Source organism: Chelonoidis abingdonii, chromosome 4 (genome assembly GCF_003597395.2).
Source record: "Chelonoidis abingdonii isolate Lonesome George chromosome 4, CheloAbing_2.0, whole genome shotgun sequence".
NCBI lineage: Eukaryota > Metazoa > Chordata > Testudines > Testudinidae > Chelonoidis > Chelonoidis abingdonii.
The window spans coordinates 104,306,332-104,330,111 of NC_133772.1; the positions used below are offsets into that span (position 1 = coordinate 104,306,332).

At 41.8% G+C, this 23,780-nt stretch overlaps 1 protein-coding gene across 2 annotated transcripts in view; it reads left to right on the top strand.

The window, feature by feature from the left end:
* Nucleotides 1–23,780, top strand: part of AKAP6 (A-kinase anchoring protein 6) — a 405,462-nt gene that overhangs the window by 191,398 nt on the left and 190,284 nt on the right. For both annotated transcript variants that reach the window (XM_032798440.2, XM_032798441.2), the window contains exon 5: nt 13,538–13,660. In XM_032798440.2, the coding sequence (XP_032654331.1) occupies nt 13,538–13,660 (123 nt within the window). The remainder of the gene's footprint in view (nt 1–13,537; nt 13,661–23,780) is intronic.

The window sequence follows — 23,780 nt, forward strand, 5'->3', positions numbered from 1 at the left end:
CAGGACATATAGTCACCCTATTGACCTGGAATGATGGTAACAAAACACTATTTGTTTTCTGGGCATGGAACAAAACCAAATACACGAGTACAGTACATATAATATGGAAAATTGGTAAGTGGTGGTTAACTAGTCTTTGGGTGCACTTAGGCTAATAACCAATACATAAATTACCCATGAAAGGGTCTGAAAAAGGTAAGTTGCCAACACAACATTTGAAATAATTATTAGAAGGGAAAGATTTAATGTCTCCAAGTATCCATTCTAGTAGCGTAAATAGTTTCAACATCAATCAGTATTTATATTGGCAGCATTCTAAGAAAAAAGTATCCAGTTGCTTTATTAAAAATTAAAAAATACAGATTAGAGATGGGCCTGATCCACAGCCTTTGATCAGGATCCATACTTTATAAATAGCTGATAGGTAGAAAGGAGCACTGTTCAAATCTATGAGTTTGGGGTTTGTGCAGGGTTTAGGGACCACTGAATCCATGTAAGAGATCTCTGAATAAAAGCAGTTTTCCTGTGTGTGAACTATTGGTGCTGAAAGACCTGCTATATTTTCTACTACGATTCAGTATTCTGTACAATTGCCCATAGAAGACAAAAGAAGAGTTTAGGAATGTGTAATAAGTGGGTATGTGTTACAACCTAGTGGTGTGATCCTGCAAACACTTACTCGCATGAGTAGTCCCATTAGCTTTCCATCTGTAGTCCTATTTACATGGTGGCAAATGTTAGCAGGACTGGGTCCCAGGACTGACCGTTGAGTCAGACAAGATTGTGTGACCTAAAGCAGATTTGCATTACTTCTCTCTTAGCTGGGCAGTAGAATCTGGCTAGTTTTTGGCTGAGACAGGGACATGAGAGTATAAAACCTAGAAAAGACTTAGCTCTGGGTATTTGATGCTCTGACACATTTGCAGCAAAAAGGTGTTGCGCAACAGGAATTTAAATGTATCCCATACTAGTGCAGCATTTTTAGCACACTTGATTATTCCCTGGCAGCTGCTTAGACCTGTCAGATACACTGGTAAAAAAATAGGATGGAAGGAAAATGACACAACAGTACAAAAATTATTTTCAAGATAACCAGAGGCCTCAGGAGACATACCCAACTATAATCTGTTTCAGAATGCAAACATTTTCAGAGAAATATGAGAAACAAAAATGATAAAATGTGGTAAGAGGATGAAGTTCAAATGGGTTAGAGTTCAGGTTTCATTTGGATTCAGCATCCAAAAGTTTAGATCCTTATCTGTACTGTCCAGCCACTTGAGTCTGCAAAACTGACCTCTTTTTCTTCTTCCCAAATATCTGAACAGAGATTTCCTTAATTGTGGCATTCACAAAGGCATACAAGGAATCATTCACTGTGTCTGGTTCTTACCACTGTCCTCCAGTCCCACCTTACCTTCCTTTACATTTTTGAGTTGGATCCTAGTTTTTGTCAAGCTAAAAAAAGAACTGAAACCCACCGTGTCCTTGTCCCCAGACATTTGTCTTCTCCTCCTTTTACTGATTCCTCCCCCTTGCCATGCCTCTCTTCCCTTATCATTTGCTGCTCTTACTTCCTGCCCCTGGTTCCTCCTATTACTTATTTCTCATGTCCTGTAAATCCTTATGTGATTTCCTGCTACTAAGTGGACTCAGGTCCACCCATCCAGTGTCTTCTTTTCATGGTCATCTTCCCACTATGCCTCACAAACCATAAAGAACACAGACCAGAAATGCTGAATGAACTGGTCGGTGGTGTGGAAATAACACGAGTAGTGCTCCCACTCTGCTGCAAGTGATCCAGCATTTTGATCTAATGTGAAACTTAAACAGAAGTCAAACATTTAAAAATGCTTTGAAATCCTTGAAGGAAAGGTGTTATATAGGTGCAAAGCATTACCTAACTAAATGATCACATAATTACAGGTAGAAAAGCAAATTTAAGATCAGGAGCTGACAGATCAAGAACAAATAGTAATCTTCTCCTCATCGGAAATGAGAAAATATGAGAAAAATGGTGCCCCAAAGTAACACATCCCTTTTTTTAAACTAGGAAGCTATTTGACCTCTGGACTGTTTCTCCAATCTCTGTGGGACTAATTTTCCAAGGTGTTAAGCACCCACAGTTCCCTCTAGCAGTGGCACTGGAACAGTTTTGGGAGTGGGGGTGCTGAGCTGCACCCCTCTTACTCCTGTCTGTACATCTTACTGCCTCCTAGAGCTGGGGTCGGGAGCAGGGCCATGACTCTGGGAGTGGGGGACATGGACAGGGTAAGGCAGCGGAGGCTGTGGCCACAGCTAGGCCCTGGGCAGGGCAGGCCCAGGCACCAGCATTCCAAGCTCGTGCTTAGGGCCACAATCTTCAAGGAGCGGCAGTCCCTGTTGTTTTGCCCCCAAGCAGCACACCGAATTGCAGTCTGTGTGCCCTCAGGGCGGCACGTGCATTTCCGTTGTGGCAGCAGTTTGGCAGTAGCTTCTATATTTAGCTGTCTGCGGTGGCTTCAGGATCAGGTTCTGCTGTGCTGTCTGTCCTACTCATCATATTTACCTGTGTTTATACAAGCAACATTTTACATAAGTTTTTCTAATGTTTAATTAAATAAGAATTATCTTCGTTTAAGTACTTCTATGGAAGTTACTACTATGCTATATCCTCTATTGCCTACGACAGAGGTGAGACACAACAGCAATGCCAGGAATTGACAGTGGACTGTCAATGGTAGGGGATGTTTCCTGAAACAAAATTAACTGTGCTTTATAGCCAAATGAAGGAGGATGTCCCTCTTGGCTGCTGAGATTCCCTAGATATGGAGGAACAGCACTTTGAGAGCTGACCCCAGCACTAGGGTTTGTGACCCTGGCCTGAAGAGGATCCCACTGAAGGACAACTCCTTCAGGCTGTGTTCATTTTTGTCTTTCACTTTTTATGACGAGGACTTGAGCTCTGATTTTTGTACTTTGTCTACTTTAGCTTTTTCATACAGATGGTCGGTGCCACGTGATGGCAGTAGACTTACCCCCTTATATGACCTCCCTGAAACAGAGTCTGAGAAATGTGTATTGTGATGACATCTGTAGTGCTGACCCTGGAAAATGATTGTCATAGGATAGAAAGGGAATCTCAGCCTAACATGGCTACCCCTTGATACTTGACAGCCAAAACATGGTTACTTGGACCACCTGCTTCTATCAGTGAGACTAATTCTCAGTGAAACCAAGACAGTGACAACTAACTTCCATCTAAACAATCATCTTGCCAATCAACCCATCATGATCCATGCCCAAGAATGGCCATTGCCATTCTGACCAGTTGTCATGTACTTGGAAGTAAAACTTGATCATAGCCTGACACATTGGCTTCAGGAACACTGGAACACCTGAAAATGAAGATCTCTTCTCACACCACCCTGATATGAAAACTATCAGGAATCTACCTGGGAGCAGACCCTTCAATCTTTTGTACATCTGCATTGGCCCTGGTGAATTGAATACTGCTCTGTGATCTGGAGCGGCAGCTGGTGCACTTAGTTTGTCGACATGGAGCTGACTTGGGCCACTTGTATTATTAGTGGCTGTTTTTGCTAGATGCCAATGTCCAGTCTGTTTGTGCTAGCATACATAACTCCACCAGACCTTCATGAGATGCACTTAAGTCTGCTTGGAGAGATGCGGCAGATGAAACCAACCTATTACATCTCTGGTTGATTGATGCCCCATTCTTAGGGAACAACACGTGCCAGCATAAAAGTCTGATCATATTCAGGGGAGGAATCCACTCCTGTAGTATAGGGTATGACACCCCAGCTGATTTCTTAACACTCTTTTTCTACAGCAGCTTCCACACCCTTGGACAATACTGGCCCTTTATCCTTCACCTGTTGCTAGCTATACAGCAATCATGTAGCTTTAGTAGCAATAGTGGGAAATACTAAGAGAAATAGTCTAGTATACACAAGACCCATATTAGCATTACACTCTTGGATCTGACTCTCCTTGGCTGAACATACCCTGTAGGCATGACACTTTCTAACAACTTTTGAAAGCTGCCTTTTAAAAAGTAACATGTACTTGGGTGTTACATACACTGTGCTATGAATGCCAAGTGTGAAGTAGGAAAGTAAATATTTTAATCACTCCATGAATTCATTTTAGCTTGGTTCCATCAAATTTCCAATTGCCTTGAGTTGTCATATCCTAGATTAAGTAGAATTGTTATGAAAAGAATAGAAGAATTCTGTTGATGTTATGCTTGGTCAGCATTATGTCCCTATGAGGTCAGTGGACTTACTGGCCATCACAGAGTCTGGAGGACACTACAGAGGAATTTTTTCCTTAGTGGCATCTATCTCCTTAGGGAATTCTATAATCTGTACTGCTGATGATTGCACTGTTGCCTCTGCATCTAGTTCCAATTAAACTGACCATGGCTGTTTGTGCAGTCTCATCCTCCTGAGTACCTCGATTCCTTTGACTTACCTTTCCCTATGAAGAAAGTGAACTTTTATCCTTTTGAAAATAAATCCAGTGGGCAGAACTGAGTCCCTCCTGAGACTCTCATGCAAGTACTTTTGTGGTTAGACAAAGGGGTTTCTTAATGCCATTCTGTGATAGAAGTGCCCTTAGAGGCAGCTCATCCCAGTATGTAGCCCCTTTGTGTCTTTTCTTATAAATTGGGAGCAAACTTTACAACATTCTCTGTTTGTAATAAAATTGAACATTCATTTTTTAATACACATCCTCATAACCAATTCTTTTACCGACAAAACTTCCTTTGTGTGCCCAAAACTAAAGGGGAGGAGGGGGAGATCTAGTGTAGTGATTTCACTAGTACTGCTCTCTTGGGCTTCTATGCTGAGATTTGTGGTATAAAGGGCAGGTTCTGTGTCTCTGTAAAACTGGTATGACGGTCATCCTTAAAACGTGATAATTTTGTCTATGTACTATAATTTTTAGTACATGCTTATATATCTGGGACCTACCTGTTTGGAACACCTTTTTTCAAATCTTGGTTCTAGTCACTCCAAAGATTTTGGGTCTTGATACAAGTTGTGTCCAAAACTACTCTATTAAGTGTATGTGATGCAATCCATAATAATTCAATGTGCATATTAAATGCAAATTAATAATATTAATAAAATGTTAAGCAATGTCAACATTGCACAGCTTAAAATTTCAAGAAGCAAGATGGTCAAATACTGTTTCCAGCTTCTCATGCAACCTAAGTGAATTCTGCATAGTTTCAAAGAGCAGAATTTGTCCCAGGAACTGCATACATTAAAGTTTCCACATCAATGTTAACTTGACACATTACATCCTGTATTATTTTATAGTGTATGTTTTACGACATTACAAGTGTCTTTCTGAAACATGCATAGCCAAATTCAGGTTCAAGAGGGCCAGTACCCTCCCTGAACATCCTCTCAATTCCACAAACACTACAGGCAGCTAGGGAGTGTTCCCTGGTATGACTGTAGTTTTCCCTGTTCTACCACGTGAGCCGCAGGTAGAAGCAGCTAGTACCTGCAGTAATGAGATGCTCTGAGCAGTGCAAAACACTGGAGCAGAAAGCACAAGCAGAGCCACCCTCTCTGGGGCTAGTAGGAGCAGCTTTGGCCTATTTCCCACAATCCTGGAAGGGGGAGTTAATGGAGGTCCAAGCCCAGGGCAGGCCTTCTCTAGGGTGAAGACATGACAGGCAGCTTCTGGAGCCTGCAAAGGAGGAACTGGGGGACTGATCAGCTTCTGAAGTCTGCCTGGAAGCAGTTAGAAGGGCTGCAAGAATCTGCCAAGGGGAGTCAGATATGGGGGGAGGTGGTGTCAGGAAGCAGGTGTGCCTGGTCATAGGCGGCAGGTTTGTATAATTTTTGGTGGTGCCCAAAATGGTGATGCCTCCCCCCTACTCTCGCCCTGTAAACCGATATATATATTTTATTAAATAGTGTAAACATGGACTGGAAGCTGTAAGCATTTAAGTTTCTCATTATTGCACAATATCACTATCAGAAAAATCCATTGTTGATTATTAGTGGTCCTACAAATCAAGAATTTGTTGCTGGGATAAAATGAATCTACAACGCATCAGCGCCACAAGATTAGAAGCGTCAATTAAAAGTGGAAAGTCAGAAGCAGCACTTGCCTGCTTCAATATAAGGTATTATATTTTGTGGGAATGTTCTTAATGTTTTCTCTGAATACTGTGTGGGTGCCTCAGCTTCCTCTGCAAGGTGCCAACTGAAGGTGTTGGGGACAAAGAGATCAGGTGGCCTCCTTGTCCGCCCTAGGCGAACGGCCATTTTGCCATCCCCGCGCTGGTCCCGCAGCTCCGGTGGACCTGCCACCAGTCATGCCTGCGGAGGGTCCCCTAGTCCGTGCTCTGGTGAACCTGCCGCAGTCGTGCCTGCGGGAGGTCCACCAGAGCCATGGGAGCAGCAGACTGTCCGCAGAAATGCCTGCGGCAGCTCCACTGGAGCCGCGGGACAGCGGACCCTCCGCGGCACGACTGCGGCAGGTCAACCGGAGCCGCCTGCTGCCCCCCCCGGCAAAAATGCCGCCCCCCAATAATCCTGGCGCCCTAGGTGATTGCCTAGGCCGCCTAAATGGAAGCGCCAGCCTGTGTTGGGACAAGAGATCAGGTGGCCTCCTTGTCTGGAAGAGACACAAAGCCAGAGGAGGGAGTGTCAGTTTGGAGCTGGCTGGAGAAATGGGGAGAGGCCCAGAGAGATGGACCTGACTGAGGGGTCCTGTTTTCTGTACCTACAAGCTCTGTTCTGGACTGTGATCCTTCATCTAATAAACCTTCTGTTTTACCGGCTTGCTGAGAGTCACGTCTGACTGCATAGTTGGGGTGAAGGGACTTCTGGCTGCCCCAGGACCCCGCCTGGGCGACTCACTGCGGAAAGTGCATGGTGTGGAGGGCATGCTGAATGCTCTGAGATCAGACCCAGGAAGGTGTAACCATCTTGCCTGGAGACAGTATGCTCAGAGAGGGGAGGCTCTCCAGAGTCCTGACTGGCTTTGAAGGAGTGGTTCAGAGCATCCCAGCATCCCTTCCACACCATGCACTTCCCGGAAGTCCGCATAGGCACTAACACTTCCCTCCTCTGGCCTTTGTCTCTTTTCCAGGCATTAGGAGGCCACATGAACTCTATGTTCTCCAACACCTTCAGTGGCACCTTGCAGGAGAGTGGCCCAGGCCATCAGTTGCCCAAGACAGGGTTTCAGCATTCTCTGTGCAGACAGCATCACACTGGCCCTTTAGGGGCTCTACAACAATCACACTCCCTTATCCCATGATCTAGATTGTTAAGAATGCATAGGGGAAACAGCGCACCCACACAGTATTCAGAGAAACATTAAGAACATTCCACTTCGTAAACCTGTATACAACTAGTTATATACTTGAAAGGGTATAAAATTGGCATCTGCCTCAATACATTACACACCCTGCCCCCAGTCACCACTATTCAGGCGATAGCTAAGTGAAAAGGTGGCATTGCTGAAGCATTTAGCAGGGCAATTGAAAACTCGTACACAGCATTGTACAGTCTCTGAGAACATGTTGAATTCTGAGCACTGGGTCTCTGCAGCTATTCAGCAGTGAGACTGAGGAGACATAACTGGCACCTTAAAGCACCTTTACCCTCCTTCCTTCACAAGCTGCACTAAGCACAGTTTCACAGCCCCGGGCACAACACTGGGGCGAGGGTAAGTACAGTGGGGGGGGGGCAATAACCCAAAGTCGCTCCTTTGCCTCCTGGTCCTGCTGCTCCCTCAGCCCCCTCCACTGAAGAGGGACCACGAGAAAAAAACATCCCCCTGGCCCCCTTTTCCCTCCTTCTCCATCAGCACCAGCTGGGCTTCAGAGCCCTCCTCCCTGCCGCGCGGCCGCCTTGCTCTGCACAGGGCTGCCTGGGACCAATGGGGCTGTTGCTCCTCAGTACCCCGCCGCACTGTGGGGGGGGGGCCTGCACTGCAGCCTCTGCCCCTCCCAGCAAAGCCCACCCCGGCTCAGGGAGCCAGGCAGCTGCGGGCGGGCGCCTCCTCCTCCTCACCCCCGGGGAGCCCGGCAACCAGCCCACACTGCCTGCAGCCCTGGAGCCAGCGAGCAGGGCTGGGGCTGCGGGAGGCTGGTGCAAGCGTAGAGCCAGCTGGCAGGCACACATAAAACCCGGCTCCGGACTCCGAGTCTGGAGCCCAGTGCTGGCTGCCTGGAAAGACATCGATTTTGGAAATGTGCTCAGAGGGAAGCGGATGCTTCCCCTCTCCCCACCCCCACTACGCTACTGGGTGGGAGGAGGGATGCTCTGGGGCAGGGAGTAGTGATGGTGGTAGGAGCCGATGCCCGCTCCAGGCAGGGCCAGGGGAGAAATCCAGCTCCAGATATTGGTGGAGCACAGCCGCCAGCCCTGAATATCCCTGGAGCTGGGGCACCTAAAGCCCATATAACCTGCCACCTATGAGCCTGGTAGGGCTGTCAGGCAGTGGTAGGGATTTGGGAAACAGGTGCAAAGGGCATCAGAAAATACTCTAAACAGTGGGAAAGGGAGGGGAGAGGGGAGAGGCAGGGCCTCCCTATTTCTCTGCACAATTAAATGTTTGACTTGTTGTTTTTACACACTCTCTTGAGATAGGCAGGGTCATTAGAGGGCATTGAAAAAAAGACCAGTTCTTCAAAAAGAAATTTCAGGATTTTAGTCTAATCTCATGATCTGGGAGTTTTTGAACTATTGGGGTTGGCAACACCATCACTAGGCTCTGCTAGAAGCCTACCAGATACCTTGAACACACTTAGATTTTTTTCAATACTTACAACTCTCTTATTCTGATTCCTTATCCATCCAGATGAAATAGCTATAGATCTCCAGACAACACTATGTCCATGCCAAGTTTTAAATTTAAACAATTTTTCCTGTAGCTCTGTTTTTAAAAAGTATGAATAAAATGTTGTTTGTTGTGTTTTTTACACAAAGGAAAATGTATGTTCCATAGTCGCACAACCTGTAATCAGGTGAAAAACCCAATAGGTGCACATTTCAGAAATGTGTCGCTGCATTCAAACAGAAGATCATCATGGAAACTGCATTGTATCCTTAGCTATGAAGGTTGCTACCAAATATCCACTATGTAGCATTTGACTTTTCCAAACAGACAATATTACTAGGAGGGGTCTGGAATAAAATCAGTGACTAGCTTACTAGGACAATACAGAGCAGTTACATCACAGAACTGATGCAGCTGGTCTCAAAGGGAGAGATCCATTTACACTGGAATTCCCTCCTGGTCTCCTTTTTTCTCTCTCCTGAGGAGTTCTTGTTTTTATAGAAGTTTCTTTGCTATAATGCAGGTAACTTTGGGATTTTCAGATTCTAAAACATTGTGATATATCATAATTTAATTATAGGCATCATAGTGGCTGGATTAGATACATAGCTCTTATAGGTCAGCCTTGCTTCATTGAAGCAACTGAAGCTGATTTACACCAGCTGAGGTTTTCTCTATCTTAAAATTGTCTAAGAAAGCTGTGTAGACAAAGAAACAGGTAAACCCCAAATACAAAAGAGAGAGAGTGATTAAAATTATTAATGATAGGGATGTACAGTCATTTCTGTTAAATGCATGAAATGAGGAGAAGAAACCATGGCAAAATATTATTGTGTATATTTTGCTTTCCTATAATATTTATTTGTTTCCTTGATCAATCCTGAATCTGGGTTCATGATTGCACACTAAATTCCATTCTTTTGCATGGTGTAATTAGTCCTGTATTTCATTTTATGACTGGGTTGCATTACGTTTTTTTTCTAGTGTTGCAGAATACTTTGTTTTATCATGAGGCAAATCTTTCTCCATATTAGAACTTCATAGACCCAAATTTGTCTAAAACATTTCTTAAAATATATATGTATTTTAGGAAATATCCAAAACAAACTGCATGAAGATAGCTCCTTTTTGTTTTTTACTGTACATCTTCAACATTCATTAGGTATTCATCATTCTGAATAGGATGTTTTGTTACTTCTAGCCAGTCAATAGAGTGGTAATCACATCTTCAGTACGATCTAGGTTGTGACTTGGAGTGTCTTGCAGGGTAACCATTGACTGGTGCTAAGTTTATGCACCATCCTTTGCTCAAGGCTCTGCCTAAAAGTATGCTTTAGCCTTAAAGTAGCAACACCTATTGCTTATCAGATGGAATAAGCAAGACCCAAATGTGTGCATCAGTGCTTAAAGTGATAAAGGAGCAGCATATTGTTTGAAAATACTGATTTTGGTTTTAAAGTTTGTATGTAGCCAGGCCTTGGAATAATGCCAAAGAGAAGACCTCAAGAAGAGCTCTGTGTAAGCTTGAAAGCTTGTCTTTCACCAGTAGAAAGTGGTCTAAGATATTAACTCACCCACTTTGTCTCTCTGAAAAGAAGTAGAAGTTCAGCTTCATGAGCAGGGTTGTAGTCTAGTCTTTAGCAACAGACCTGATCCAGTTGACTGTATTTGCATAAGTTTCAATTTTCACTGGAGCTCCTTCCAGGCAGACATGAATCATGAGGCTGGCACTGGGATGATAAAGGTGTCTCTTTGCCCACTAGCACCAGGCTATTAAAATAAATAAGTTGGAGTCCTAGGCACTACTGTGAAAAACATTTTGAAAATTTTTTGATCATTAGTTTGTGATAAATGAAGTAGGGATTATGGTGCCTCAACATAATCTTGAATTTAGTTTGAGATAAACACGTGGAAAATATGAAAAAGAAATCTCCTGTCTGATCTAGGCTCACATGTATTATATTCATTTCCATTTTCGCGTGTTCAGCTATATGGGTTTTCCTTTTAATTTGACCAGAATTCAAATGACAAGTCAAGTAAAATTGTGGTGTTAATTTAGTTGTGGAACATCCAAATCTGCATTTTAATGTTCCTTAGCACTTACTTGCAAAAATAGGCACATTTGAATGTTCACATGTAAGATTTAGAAATCCAATTTAGATGCTTACAATCCAGCATTGAGCTGGCTCCCTCCTTAAGATTTTGTAAGACTGACAATGCTCCATTAGACCTCCAGATGGTGATGTTTACCCAGACATCGAGATTCAGGAGCTGGACAATGTTATCTGTCCTCTGACAGTCATTTTCAGTGTCAGGCTTTTAGTTTTTTAAATTATTTTCGGTTTCTACAGATGTGTTCTTTGAATGGTTTCAATAAAATTTTATAGCCATCGTTTGAAAAATAGTAGGATTATTGTGATTTGTGTTTTGTAGCAGAAAATATTTCTCTGACAGGGACGTAGCCTGGGTTAGATCTCCCCGTTCTGTCATCATGCCTCTCTTTTCCTTTAGCTGCCTCCTCAGTGCTCACCACCAACCCATTTATTTTTAGTGGGGATTTCAATGTCCATAATGAAACTGTTTGAATATTTATCTTTTTTTAAACAAAAAGATTCTGGCTCCTCATAGCTTTGCATGATATCTATCTATTTATTAAGGTCCAAAACACCCTTCAAACATTCCGTACCCCACAACGCAAATGATTGAGGTCATATACCTGTTGTGGATTGTCTCCCGCCATGTGGCACATTTCATAGCAGCGAGAAAAAGTATTTGACATCTAAAAGGCTAGTACTGGAGGGTTCCCATATAAAATATTGAAAAATACAAATAATGTGAGGGACAAGCATATTCACGATTGAGAGCTGCCTTTTGTACTAGTGAGTATCGGCATCACATGCTTGAAATCTTGAAATATTTTTTTGAAAAATTCTGCTAAAACATAGTACTCTATTAAAGTAATATATTACACCCCCTTTATTAGTTAAATACATGAAGCCTGTATAAGAGAGCACCTTTATTTTGTGTGAATGTGTATATCAAATCACCTTGTTTCTCAGATAACATCACTAGGATGTGACAAGCAATCAGTAATGTGATTTGTAGTATTCTTCTCTGAGGCCCAAAGGGTAGAGCCCTGTTCGGTGGTAGTTCTGAATTTTTTTTGTTAAAATATAAAACTTTTGGCAAATAAAAAAATATCTATTTGGGGTTGAACTAATTGTTTTGCTTGACCTGAAAGATTTTTTTCCAAGCATTTTTAAAGGGCTAGAGGAGTGCCCCTCTGCCCCTTATAACCTTTAGCCCAGTGGTTAGGGCATTCACCAGGAATAGGCATTTGAACCCAGGCATTCACATGGGAGCAGGGTGACATTGGTTCCAGTCCCCTGCTCCAATGAATATTGAATTATTTATACAGAGGGAAACAAATGAGAATAATACTTTGGTTACCTCACAGAGCTGTTGAAGGCATAATTTAATTAATTTATGGGAGGTCCACAAATACCAGAGTCCTGGGTATCCTAACCAAGCCTATGAATATAATATAAAAAAATATAGAAATAAAAACTAATACACCAGTGCTAGCATTATCTTAAGCAATTCTGGGATGGTCATATTAGATGAACATACTCTTAAGATCTATTTTAAGTCGATGTAAACATCCTGGCCACGCTAGCCTCTCAACCTTCCCTTGACTCATGCTGAACAGAAGACTCTGGTGGAGTTATCTGCACTCAGAAAGGGCCTTAGAGTATCATTCAGTCATGTAAAGTCAGGGGCATCATTTAATAGTGCCTGTGATAAAAGACCAGCAGTCCTTACATTAAATGCTGCACATTCTGCCTTGTATAGCTCTAGCAGGGCTGATGCAAGGATGTTTGGCACCCTAGGCAAAACTTCTACCTTGAACCTCCCCCCGTACTCCCACCCTGAGGCAACCCCCCCCACGGCAACTCCCCACCCCCCACCCTTTGCCCTGAGGCACCCCCATCCCAGCTCACCCCTGCTCCATGCACGAGCACCGCAAGCCTGGGAGGCAGGAGAAGTGAAGCAGCCATGGCATGCTCAGGGAGGAGGCGGGGCAGGGGTGAGCTGGGGCGAGGAGTTCCCCTGCATGCCGCCCCCCCCCTTACTTGCTGCAGGTGGCCCTCCCTGCGCTCCCCTGCCCCAGCTACCTCCGCCTAAGTACCGGCGGTGACCGGGGCAGCCAAAGATCTGGCCGCTGTAGTTGCTGCCGAAGAAAATGGTGCCCCCCAAATCCTAGCACCCTAGGCAACCACCTAGGTCGCCTAAATGGTTGCACCGGCCCTGAGCTCTAGAAGTGATGCAGCTGCCACATCTGGTTTCCTGAATAGGGGCTTCCAACCTGTCCTTTATTATAACGCAGGCCTCTCACCCAGCCACTCATACAAATCCCCTTCACTTTTAAAACCCCGTTGTTTTTCCCTCTTGCCACAATCTAATGAATCTTTTACGCTGGTCTGTCCCAGGAGACCACCTTAGATTATCCCAAAACACATTGAGCACAGTCTTGCTCCTCCTTTATCAGAAGACCACCAACCAATTTTTATCATTCTTTGCATAGTTGCTGAGGACAAAATTTCACTATGCAGTGCTCTGCTGGTTTAAAAAAAAAAAATAAAGAGCATGCTTTTTCCAGATTGTCATTGTACTAACAAATATGTTTTCCTTGTTCTTTCTTTTTTCTTATCTGGTTAAGGGGTTTGTAAGCAAGCTGGATGAATTCATTCACTGGTTAAATGAAGCCATGGAAACGACAGAGAACTGGACTCCTCCTAAAGCAGAGACAGACAGCCTTAAACTGTACCTTGAGACACACTTGGTAGGACAAAATTATATTGTGATTGCTATAAGTAATTGAAGTGTTCTGCTGTGCTTTTTGTTAGTAGATTATTTTTTCTAATTATTAGTCAACATCTGTATTTTAATGCCATATTTTCAGTGTAGCAAATTATATTATTATTCAAAATTCCAATAAATTCACCTCTAACAGAAAAACAAAATTTCCTGCATTCATTAGCAACCATAGTGTAGCAAAAATCTCTTTGAAAATGAAATTAGAAAATATTATATTGCAATTCAGAAATTATCCTCAGATTGAAAGAAAAGGGAAATAATAAAAGATAAAAGTAAAATTATATTTCTTCTGTCCAGTATTAATGAAGCTCTAATTTATTTTTACTATCTGCCACATTTTTAATCATATTACAGAATGATTTAAATAAAATATTTGAAATTGTCATTTCATTAATTTTAACGGCTGTACATTTTCTATCCTGTAACTGTCACTATTCTTGCTCTTGTGCAAAAAAAACAAAACATTGTGTGGAAGTAGAAAACATTTGGAGAAATGAGATCTGTATATATTACAGGCAGTAATTATAGATTGAGGGGCATTGGATAAGCCTCATGAGGTTTTTACTGAATACGTCTAACAGCTGGTACTGGTTACCAGCAGGTAAAAAACAACTACAGTTGTTAAATTGTAGTAAAATATGAAAAGCAACCATGTTAGATGAAATGAGATTTTAGATGCTGAAAACCTCATGCTTAGATTTTTCAAACTATTATCAACATATGGGGCGGAGACCATCTCCTCTTATCTGTTTGTATAGAGTAATGGAGTCCCATTCCTGATTCAGACCTTTGTTACTAACCCAATAATGAAAATGCCTCCTTAAAGGAAAAGTCTTGTAGTTTAAGGGGCATATCAGAGCTCTCCAGGAAAACTACTAAATACAATCTGTGTATGTGTGTTGCAGAATTAATTTTCAAGATAGTTTTTAGAAGTTTTAATGAGTCTTCTTATACACCCTAACTGGATAATGCAAAGTAGGAGCAAAAATAAATAAATAAGCTCCTCCATTTCAAAGCATTGGAAATCAGTGAGTTTCAATACCCTGATACAATAAATTCTGTTGTTCGTTTATTTCTGCTAATTTAATGGTCGGCCTGACCACCATTAAATTAAGCAGTTAAAAAATGGAACTGACCCTACCACAACTTTAAAACACTCTGATCTCCAGCTTTCAAGCATGAATTGACATTTTTCGTGTCCTTTATTGATGTTAATCATTTCCATCATAGTAGAGCCTAGAGGCATTGTAGTAGGCACTGTGCACGTATGCAGCAAATGTCCCTGCACCAAAGAGTTTGTGGTCCTGCTGTGTATTTTACAAAGGTTTCCTTGAGCTAACATGAAGCCCCATAGACTTTGGTCCCATGCAAGTGCCGGGATATGACCATGCACCACACATTGCAGGATCTGTGCCTAAAAGTCCTGGGTCATTTCAGTTTGTTCACTCCTACTTTACTGCATTAAATTCTCTGGAAGATGGCTTTCTCTGGGCTAGATGGAAATAGCTTCAGTGTCCCAAGAGCAGGGCAGAAAGGAGGCTGAGACTTTCAATTCCTATTTCCCCCTTGCTCAATGGAGGAAGTCTTCCGTACCAGCCCTCTTACTAACACAGATTACTTGAAAGACTGCCCCAGCTCCAGAGCATGGGCCAGTGCAGTGTGGGAGCTGGAATAAAAATGACTCTCTCCCTATCTCTGCCTGTACATATGCTACCCACCACTGTGGGATGGGCAGGAACAGCCGCATAGTGGCTGCTCTTCTCCTTCAGGATTCACTAATATGTATAGCCTGCAGGGGAGAGTGAGCACCTTACACCCCTTCACTTCTCTGTGAAGGTGCACAGGAGAGCTCACAGCTGAGCCTTATAACTTTGTCTAACAATTCGTTAGATTATTTTAAAGCCACTAAAAATCTATCACAGGGGTGTTCCTGATGCACAGAGTATGTTACACATTTCGGGGGGGGTCATTTTCATGAAGTAAGAGTGGGTTTGTGTTTTTTTTCAAAATCCTACCATGAAGTACTAGAGTATATAATACACTACAATTTCAGTTTGTGAATATATCTTGATGGCACGTACACCGTCAGTCTATGTAAACAATGTGTTGGACAGTATGGAAAAGCAGTAGTGATCCTACAGCCTCATTTCTCCTGGGATTTTAAAAAAAACATATGCTATCATATTCCTTTCTTTGCAGTAGAAGATTGAATTATTAAAATAAGGGATATTTTTGTAATAGGAAGATAGAGTTATTCGTATTAATTAGAATGTCAACTTTTCACTGGTATTGGTCTGACAGAAATTCCAAGCTGTGTTTAAACAGATGTATATGAATTTCAATTCACATTAAGTTCAGTGTTAAAATTCCTCTTGATTTAGCATTTTAAATCAATGCTGATTAATGGCTTGGAGGGAGAGGGGTGCTTACCTCCCTCAAAGTTTCTTGTTTTACAAGACAGGTTCTGCAAATTTGAATGCCATCAGCTTTTCTTGATGTCTTCTGAACAGAAGGCACTCAGTACCTTGCAGGTTCACTCCTAAGTGAGGTTCCAGGTTCCACAGCACTACCTCAGGGTTTCTGCACTGACATCCAGTTGTGAGTTGACCCTCTTTCAAATACGTTAATAAAATGAATTTGCCTTTCTCCTATAAGCTGCATCTACACTAGCTATCTTTGTATTCACAATCAGCAGTAGAAGCTGCAATGTAAACATGACTCAGGCATTTTTACCACAATCCTACCAGATTGTGTATTATGGCGACAAAGTGTGCTCGTGGAGAAGAGGCTCTGCTTCAGATTATCATTGCTGCCTGTGGCCCTGCTCTGCCTGAAACACATGGCCACAAGTAGGGTTGTCAATTTTGGTTGGATGTATTCCTAGAGGTTTTATCACATGCCATAATCTTTAATGAAAGATTAATTTTTAATTCCTGGAGACTCCAGGGCAATCCTAACCCTAACCAAAATAGGGAGCTGGGTGTCAATAAAAGGGGATATTTTGTACTTGCCACTTAACTCTCCACTGCTGCCACATAGAGGGAAGAAAATAAAAAGAAACTCAGAAGAGGTAAGGTTCATTTGTTCCCTTTTTGTCTACTGGCTGAGGTTGCTCTAGCAAAGATAGTACTGGTAACAGGATTCAAGAGACCTCTCAAATTTTCTGTCATGTCACCTGGACCATCATTTCAGGACCTCAGCATGTGACTATTGAATATAAATTATTTGAATATTAAAGCTGAATTTTAACTCTCCCCTTGCTAAAATAAATAAAGTTAGCACCACTGAATGGAACACACACATTTAGCTTTCTGGGGAAATGGAGACCCATAACAATCTGTAAGGGATAAGAAACCTTTGATACATAGGTGACTAGTCTAAATCCAAGCAAAAATGGTAGTGAACAAAAGTCATCCAGGTTTATGTGAAATTAATTAACTATTAATTTCAATCCAGTTACTAGTGGAGGGAAAAAAGTCCGTATCCCAAAAAAAAAAACATTCAAAATGTACACTTCTGCTCACATTCTCAGAATGTGTTGGATTGGCATGACGAATAACAGTTTTCATAAGAGTTGGTCTTTCAGGTAAAGGTTAAGACAAATTGGATGAATAAGGAATTTTGCACTACTGCTGCTGTGTTCTACAGCTACACGAGATATCTGTCCAGTCTTGTCAATCTAGCACCTTGTAGGAGCTCAGCATCCATTTCTAAAAATTCAGATGGTGAAAAAAAATCAGTTCTATGCCCACTCCTGTGACAATGCTTATTAAATTCATACACACATAGATATAAAAGAATACTGGCAATAACTACTAAAAAGTATCTAGAACCACTTGGAGACACCACCTAAAGTACACATACTTTAAAGTTATAGGAAGGCTTAATGGAAACCTGTTGAAACTCTACAAAATAGACTTTAGTCCCAGTGTTTACATGGCCCTTCCCCTCCAAAAAGATACAAACAGGATCTAGAACAGGGATTCTCAACCTGGGCTTGTGACCACCCATTTTGCTACATAGGAGGAGAGTTTTAGCTATGTGAGGTAGTTGGGAGGAACGTCCATGTGACGTAAAACACCGAGAACCACTTTTCTGGTTGGCAAGGTATTTGTCAAAATTAGTCATTCTCTGAAGGGACATAAAAAGACTGGCTTCATAGCTTTCTCACTGACACACAATTCAGAGGCTCTAAGATATGCTTAACTCTAGGAAAACGGATGATGACGGCAGTGATAGCATCCAAATACGCAATTATCAGATATTGGGAAGGATGGAAAATACCTTCATAAACCCAACAGATGAAAAAGATGACCGACAATATATAAACTGCAAAGCAAATCAGAAAAATATATGTAAAAATCTGCATACTTTCTTAGAGAGTGATTCACATGAGGGTAACATTGTGCTTATGGTACACTGTTGCCACCATCATTTTTCCTGCCTTTTTCTCTGTCTTTTTTCTGTTCCTTCTTTTTCCCTCTATTATATTTTCCCTTCTAATTTCTTTTATTTAAGTGCTGTCCTATTTTGTGGCTTCGGATTCTTGTTCCCCACACAGCTGTAGACTACTTACTGCTGGAGGTGTCAAGTATCAGAGGGGTAGCCGTGTTAGTCTGAATCTGTAAAAGCAGCAGAGATTCCTGTGGCACCTTGTAGACTAACAGACGTTTTGGATCATGAGCTTTCGTGGGTGAATACCCACTTCGTCAGATGAATGTGACGAAGTGGGTATTCACCCACGAAAGCTCATGCTCCAAAACGTCTGTTAGTCTATAAGGTGCCACAGGATTCTCTGCTGCTTTTGCTGGAGGTGGAAGCATCAACAGGTGACTCCATGGGGATGGGTATCACATGCTCTTGCAGCTTAGTTGGATGCTACTGGAGCAGAGGATTGAAGCTTGGTTCTGTGACCTACTGCCTGAGCCTGTAGTCTTGTACATGTGAGCTGCTCTTTTTGGCCAGCAGCTTTAGGGGCCACTGAGGGAGCCAGATCACATGGAGAGTGATTTTTCAAGGAGCCAGCTACTGCTTTATCCAAAACCATAGGAACGCATTTACATTGGGGAAGAAATACAGATATGGGATCATGCTTTAACCTTCCCTCCAATTCACTGGCTGGAGGCTTCTAAGCGGGGACAACCCCCCAGGTTGGAACACTGCTTTAGACCTTTAAGTATTAGACTTAGAAACTTGCCATTAGGACATAAAACCATGAAACTGGTATAGAATAAGGTATTTCACTCAGAAATAAAGTTGATGAGTTAGATAATAGGCTCGTATAATAAAACCTTGAAGATTGCTGCATTTATTGAGCACATAGAAAGACCTTACCAAGAAAGAACCTTTGAAAAATGGTTTCTGATTTGTTTTACCTTTTATAACTCTTCTGTTTGAGTTGTGCTGATTTCTGCCCATTGGCTACCTGATCAAAATCAGCCTCTAAACAGACTTCATGCACAGTTTTGGTAGTTTGCAAATCAGTTTTAATCAAAAATAGTATCCCGAAGACAGCTCATGAAATGAAAGCATCTGTCTAGATTATACTACCTCGCTTCTTAAACCAAATGAATTTCTTACCAGCCCAACAAAAAGAATTCAAACTGATGTTCTTTACCTTGCCCATTTAAGAGGTTGTTGAAGTGGACATATTATCACTTTTATTCCTCAGCAGAAACCATTGCTTTTATTAGAGCACAGAAAAAAGTGAGAATATGAGAGTGACTACTGAGAAGGACTCAGACAAAATGTATTTTTAAAGTGCGAAACTCACTGAGGCCAATTTTTTTTAAATATATTGTAATCTTTACTTTTACCTTTTGTTACTAGCATGACTTTGATTTATTTGATTTGCTCGTGCCACCTTCCTAATTATAGGGCTTCCTTTGATGTGCTCTTGGGTCTTTAGTCCCCTGGTGGTTCTATGTCCTGTATCAAACTTAGCACTTGACAACCAGTGAAGAACTTTATAATGAAAATCCCCAAAGCGTGCAGCATCACCTTGTTTAAAATAATTTGTTGGAATGCTTCTTAAATTTAAGAAGAATATGTATTCCAGGTTTTCATTGAAAAGATCCAGCGTACATCTTTAGTAACAGATCTCTTCTACGGAATATTTATTTTTCTATCTGTTCATCTATATGTCCCCCCTTCCCTGGAGCTATTTGTTCATCTCATACCTCCTAAAGGGATCGATCCAATTATCTGACAATTTCTGTAGCTTATAATACTTATATTTCTAACTACTTCACATATGCAGACTTTCTTATTCTTGTGTCAAGAATTACTGGAATTGTTCTTTCTTTTTAAGATTTTATTTTATATAGACAGATATGAATGATAATTTGTTACAATAATAAAAGTGTACTAAAATTTAAGGAAAAATAGCAAGCTAATTAAAGTAATTAAAGTAATTATAATTAAGGCAATGGTTGATCTCAAAGTTTTCCCTGATCATATTAGGAAATGGTGTATCAAAACACAGTTAATATTCAGGTGCCATATTTTAAGTGTTATGTATTTTGTTGAAGGAGACCAGCAAACATTTATTCTCAGTTGTGTAGAGTAGCCTGAGTCATTTTCTTTTGTGTTTTGATACACAACTGAAAATAAATGTTTGCTGGTCTCCTTCAACAAAATACATAACACTTAAAATATGGCAATTTAAACATTGGCACCTGAATATTAACTGTGTTTTGATACACCATTTCCTAATATGATCAGGGCACAGTAATATGGAGTATTGCCACCCTTCTGCTCTGCTGCTGTGGCTTGTGGTGCCTGGCGCTCTGCTTGCAAAAGGGAATTTTGGATGGTGATTAGAGCAGGGCACTAAAAATGTGGACTCCAAGATTGTTTCTGTATCCATCTCTGATTCATTTTGTAACTTTGAACAAATCGCTTAGGTCAATCCCCAAATTATTACCTACCCCTTCCCCCCACACTCCAAAAAACAAAAACAAAACCCTAGAATTTTCAGGTGTCTAAGTAGTCCCTGGAATCATGGTTAAAATTTTCCCTGCACCCCTCCCAAAATTTGAAATGGCGCCCCTGGTGAGCCAGGAGTGGCCAGAGGATTGTCGGAGGGCCATGGGCTCGGGCAAGATGCTGCTCCTGTGTGAGAGCACAAAGCCTGCCTTGAGCCACAAGCAGAGCGCCAGGCACCACGAGCCACAGCAGCAGAGCAGAAGGGTGGCAATACTCCATATTACTGTGCCACCCTTACTTCTGCACTGCTGCTGGCAGTAGCATTGCCTGCAGAGCTGGGTGGCTGGCTAGCAGCAGCTGCTATCAGGCTATCAAGCCAGTGATTAATTTGTGCCAGGGCTGAGCTGTGGCACCTCTTTCAATACAAATTAAACACTGGGGGAGGCAGCAGGGCCCAGAAGTGATGGGAGTGTGGGGAGCCCATTGGGGCCAGGGGTGATGGGAGAAGGCTCCAAAATACAAGTTTGCCTAGAGCGCCATTTTCCCTAAGGGCGACCCCATATACGACTTTGTAAACTTTTCCAAAGTTGCAGGAATGACCATTAGCAGGGGTTCCCAAACTTGGTTCGTGGCTTGTTCAGGGTAAGCCCCTGGCAGGCCGCAAAACACTTTGTTTACCTGAGCATCCACAGGTATGGCCGCTCACAGCTCCCAGTGGCCGCAGTTTGCTGTTCCCGGCCAACGGGAGCTGCAGGAAGCAGTGCAGGTCAGGTCACCACTTCCTACAGCTCCCATTGACTTGGAACAGTGAACCGTGGCCACTGGGAGCTGCGAGCGGCCGTACCTGCAGACACTCAGGTAAACAAAGTGTCTTGCGGCCCACCACGGGCTTACCCTGAACAAGCCACGAACCAAGTTTGGGAACCCCTGCCATTAATGACCTAATAGTTTTCACAGTAATTAGGTACTGGATTACAGTAAACGCTTCTGCTGATTTGAAAGGATAGGAAGCATAAAAAGATCCTCCCTGCCCCCCATTGTATAGCTTACATAAGGGGGTTTTACAGATTCATAGATTCATAGACTCCAGGACTGGAAGGGACCTTGAGAGGTCATCGAGTCCAGTCCCCTGCCTTCATGGCAGGACCAAATACTGTCTAGACCATCCCTGATAGACATTTATCTAACCTACTCTTAAATATCTCCAGAGATGGAGATTCCACAACCTCCCTAGGCAATTTATTCCAGTGTTTAACTACCCTGACAGTTAGGAACTTTTTCCTAATGTCCAACCTAAATCTCCCTTGCTGCAGTTTAAGCCCATTGCTTCTTGTTCTATCATTAGAGGCTAAGGTGAACAAGTTTTCTCCCTCCTCCTGATGACACCCTTTTAGATACCTGAAAACTGCTATCATGTCCCCTCTCAGTCTTCTCTTTTCCAAACTAAATAAACCCAATTCTTTCAGCCTTCCTTCATAGGTCATGTTCTCAAGACCTTTAATCATTCTTGTTGCTCTTCTCTGGACCCTCTCCAATTTCTCCACATCTTTCTTGAAATGCGGTGCCCAGAACTGGACACAATACTCCAGTTGAGGCCTAACCAGCGCAGAGTAGAGCGGAAGAATGACTTCTCGTGTCTTGTTTACAACACACCTGTTAATGCATCCCAGAATCACGTTTGCTTTTTTTTCAACAGTATCACACCGTTGACTCATATTTAGCTTGTGGTCCACTATGACCCCTAGATCTCTTTCTGCCATACTCCTTACTAGATAGTCTCTTCCCAGTCTGTATGTGTGAAACTGATTGTTCCTTCCTAAGTGGAGCACTTTGCATTTGTCTTTATTGAACTTCATCTGGTTTACTTCAGACCATTTCTTCAATTTGTCCATAGTTGAAATTGAGTTTATTGTTCTTATAGAAGGGATTCAACCTCTGTTATGAACGTAAAATACGGTGTGTCCTCCCCAAAATTACAGCACTTTTTGAGTATAGAGTTAATTTTCTGAGAATTTACAAGTAGATCTGTTAATTCGTTTTAATTAAATTAATTAAAATTGGACCCTTTAATTGGAATTGGGTAGCATGCATTTTTGTTCTAATTAAGTGTCACAAAAGAATAATATTACTAGCATTTAAAAATAAATTGTATAAAAGCTCACGCACCAGTTTGTCCACACCTGCTATTTTTGTTTGTTTGTTTGTTTGTTCTCTATGGAAGAGGGTTTAGATGTGCTCTCCATACCTCATAAAAATATTCCTCCTTTTTTTCAAAAGCCACCTGTTTTGTCAGAGACCCAAGTTTTGACAACATAGAGCTTTAGAGAGGTAGAGGAAGGATTGTCCTTTGTCCAAAATAAAGTAGATTTTCTGACCATATAAAGGCCTATATTCATATTCTTTCATACTGAGAGAGACCGCTCAATAGTTTTAGAAGCGTTTCCAATAGCTCTGGAAGAGCACTAAAGCAATTAGATAGTATGAAAAAACAGGGCTAAAAGGGCATTACATTAATCTACAGACAGTTCCACCAGCTTCCAGTTGGGGATTTCCTCCAGGCGTTTTGTGCTGGATTGAGTGACAAGCTGAAGTGACATATGTCATGATTAGCTCTAAAATTATAATTAAATAACATCAGGTCCACAACAAAGGACAATGCATGTGTATATTTAACAAAATTTTAGTCACCAACCCATCTGTCTTTTAGGATCTATTGCTCATGGTAGAAATATTATTCTAATTGTTCTATAGCCCTAAAGCGATAGAACATGGTTCTCCACAATGTACTCACACAAAAGTTGTTCACACATATGCAGCAAAGGACTTGAAGCATATGCAAATGAATTGCCAAAAGTGTAGTTTTTTTCCAGACCTGCCAGGCTATTTCTACTGGCCTCAGTGGGAACCAAGAACAAAATATATTTGTGGACACACTCACACCGAGCAGGCAGCAACAATGGAAGATCTAGACCTTTATGATCAGGTCTAGATTTCAAGCCAGGTGGAAATTATTCATCATATAATTTAGATATTAAAATTAATACTTGTATTTGAAATGTATTATGCCATTGTCTCACTTTTGATTCTCTGTCTGAGACTAGTGGAAGCAGTGACATTTAAATTCCTAACAAAGACTAAACTAAACATATAAGACCAAA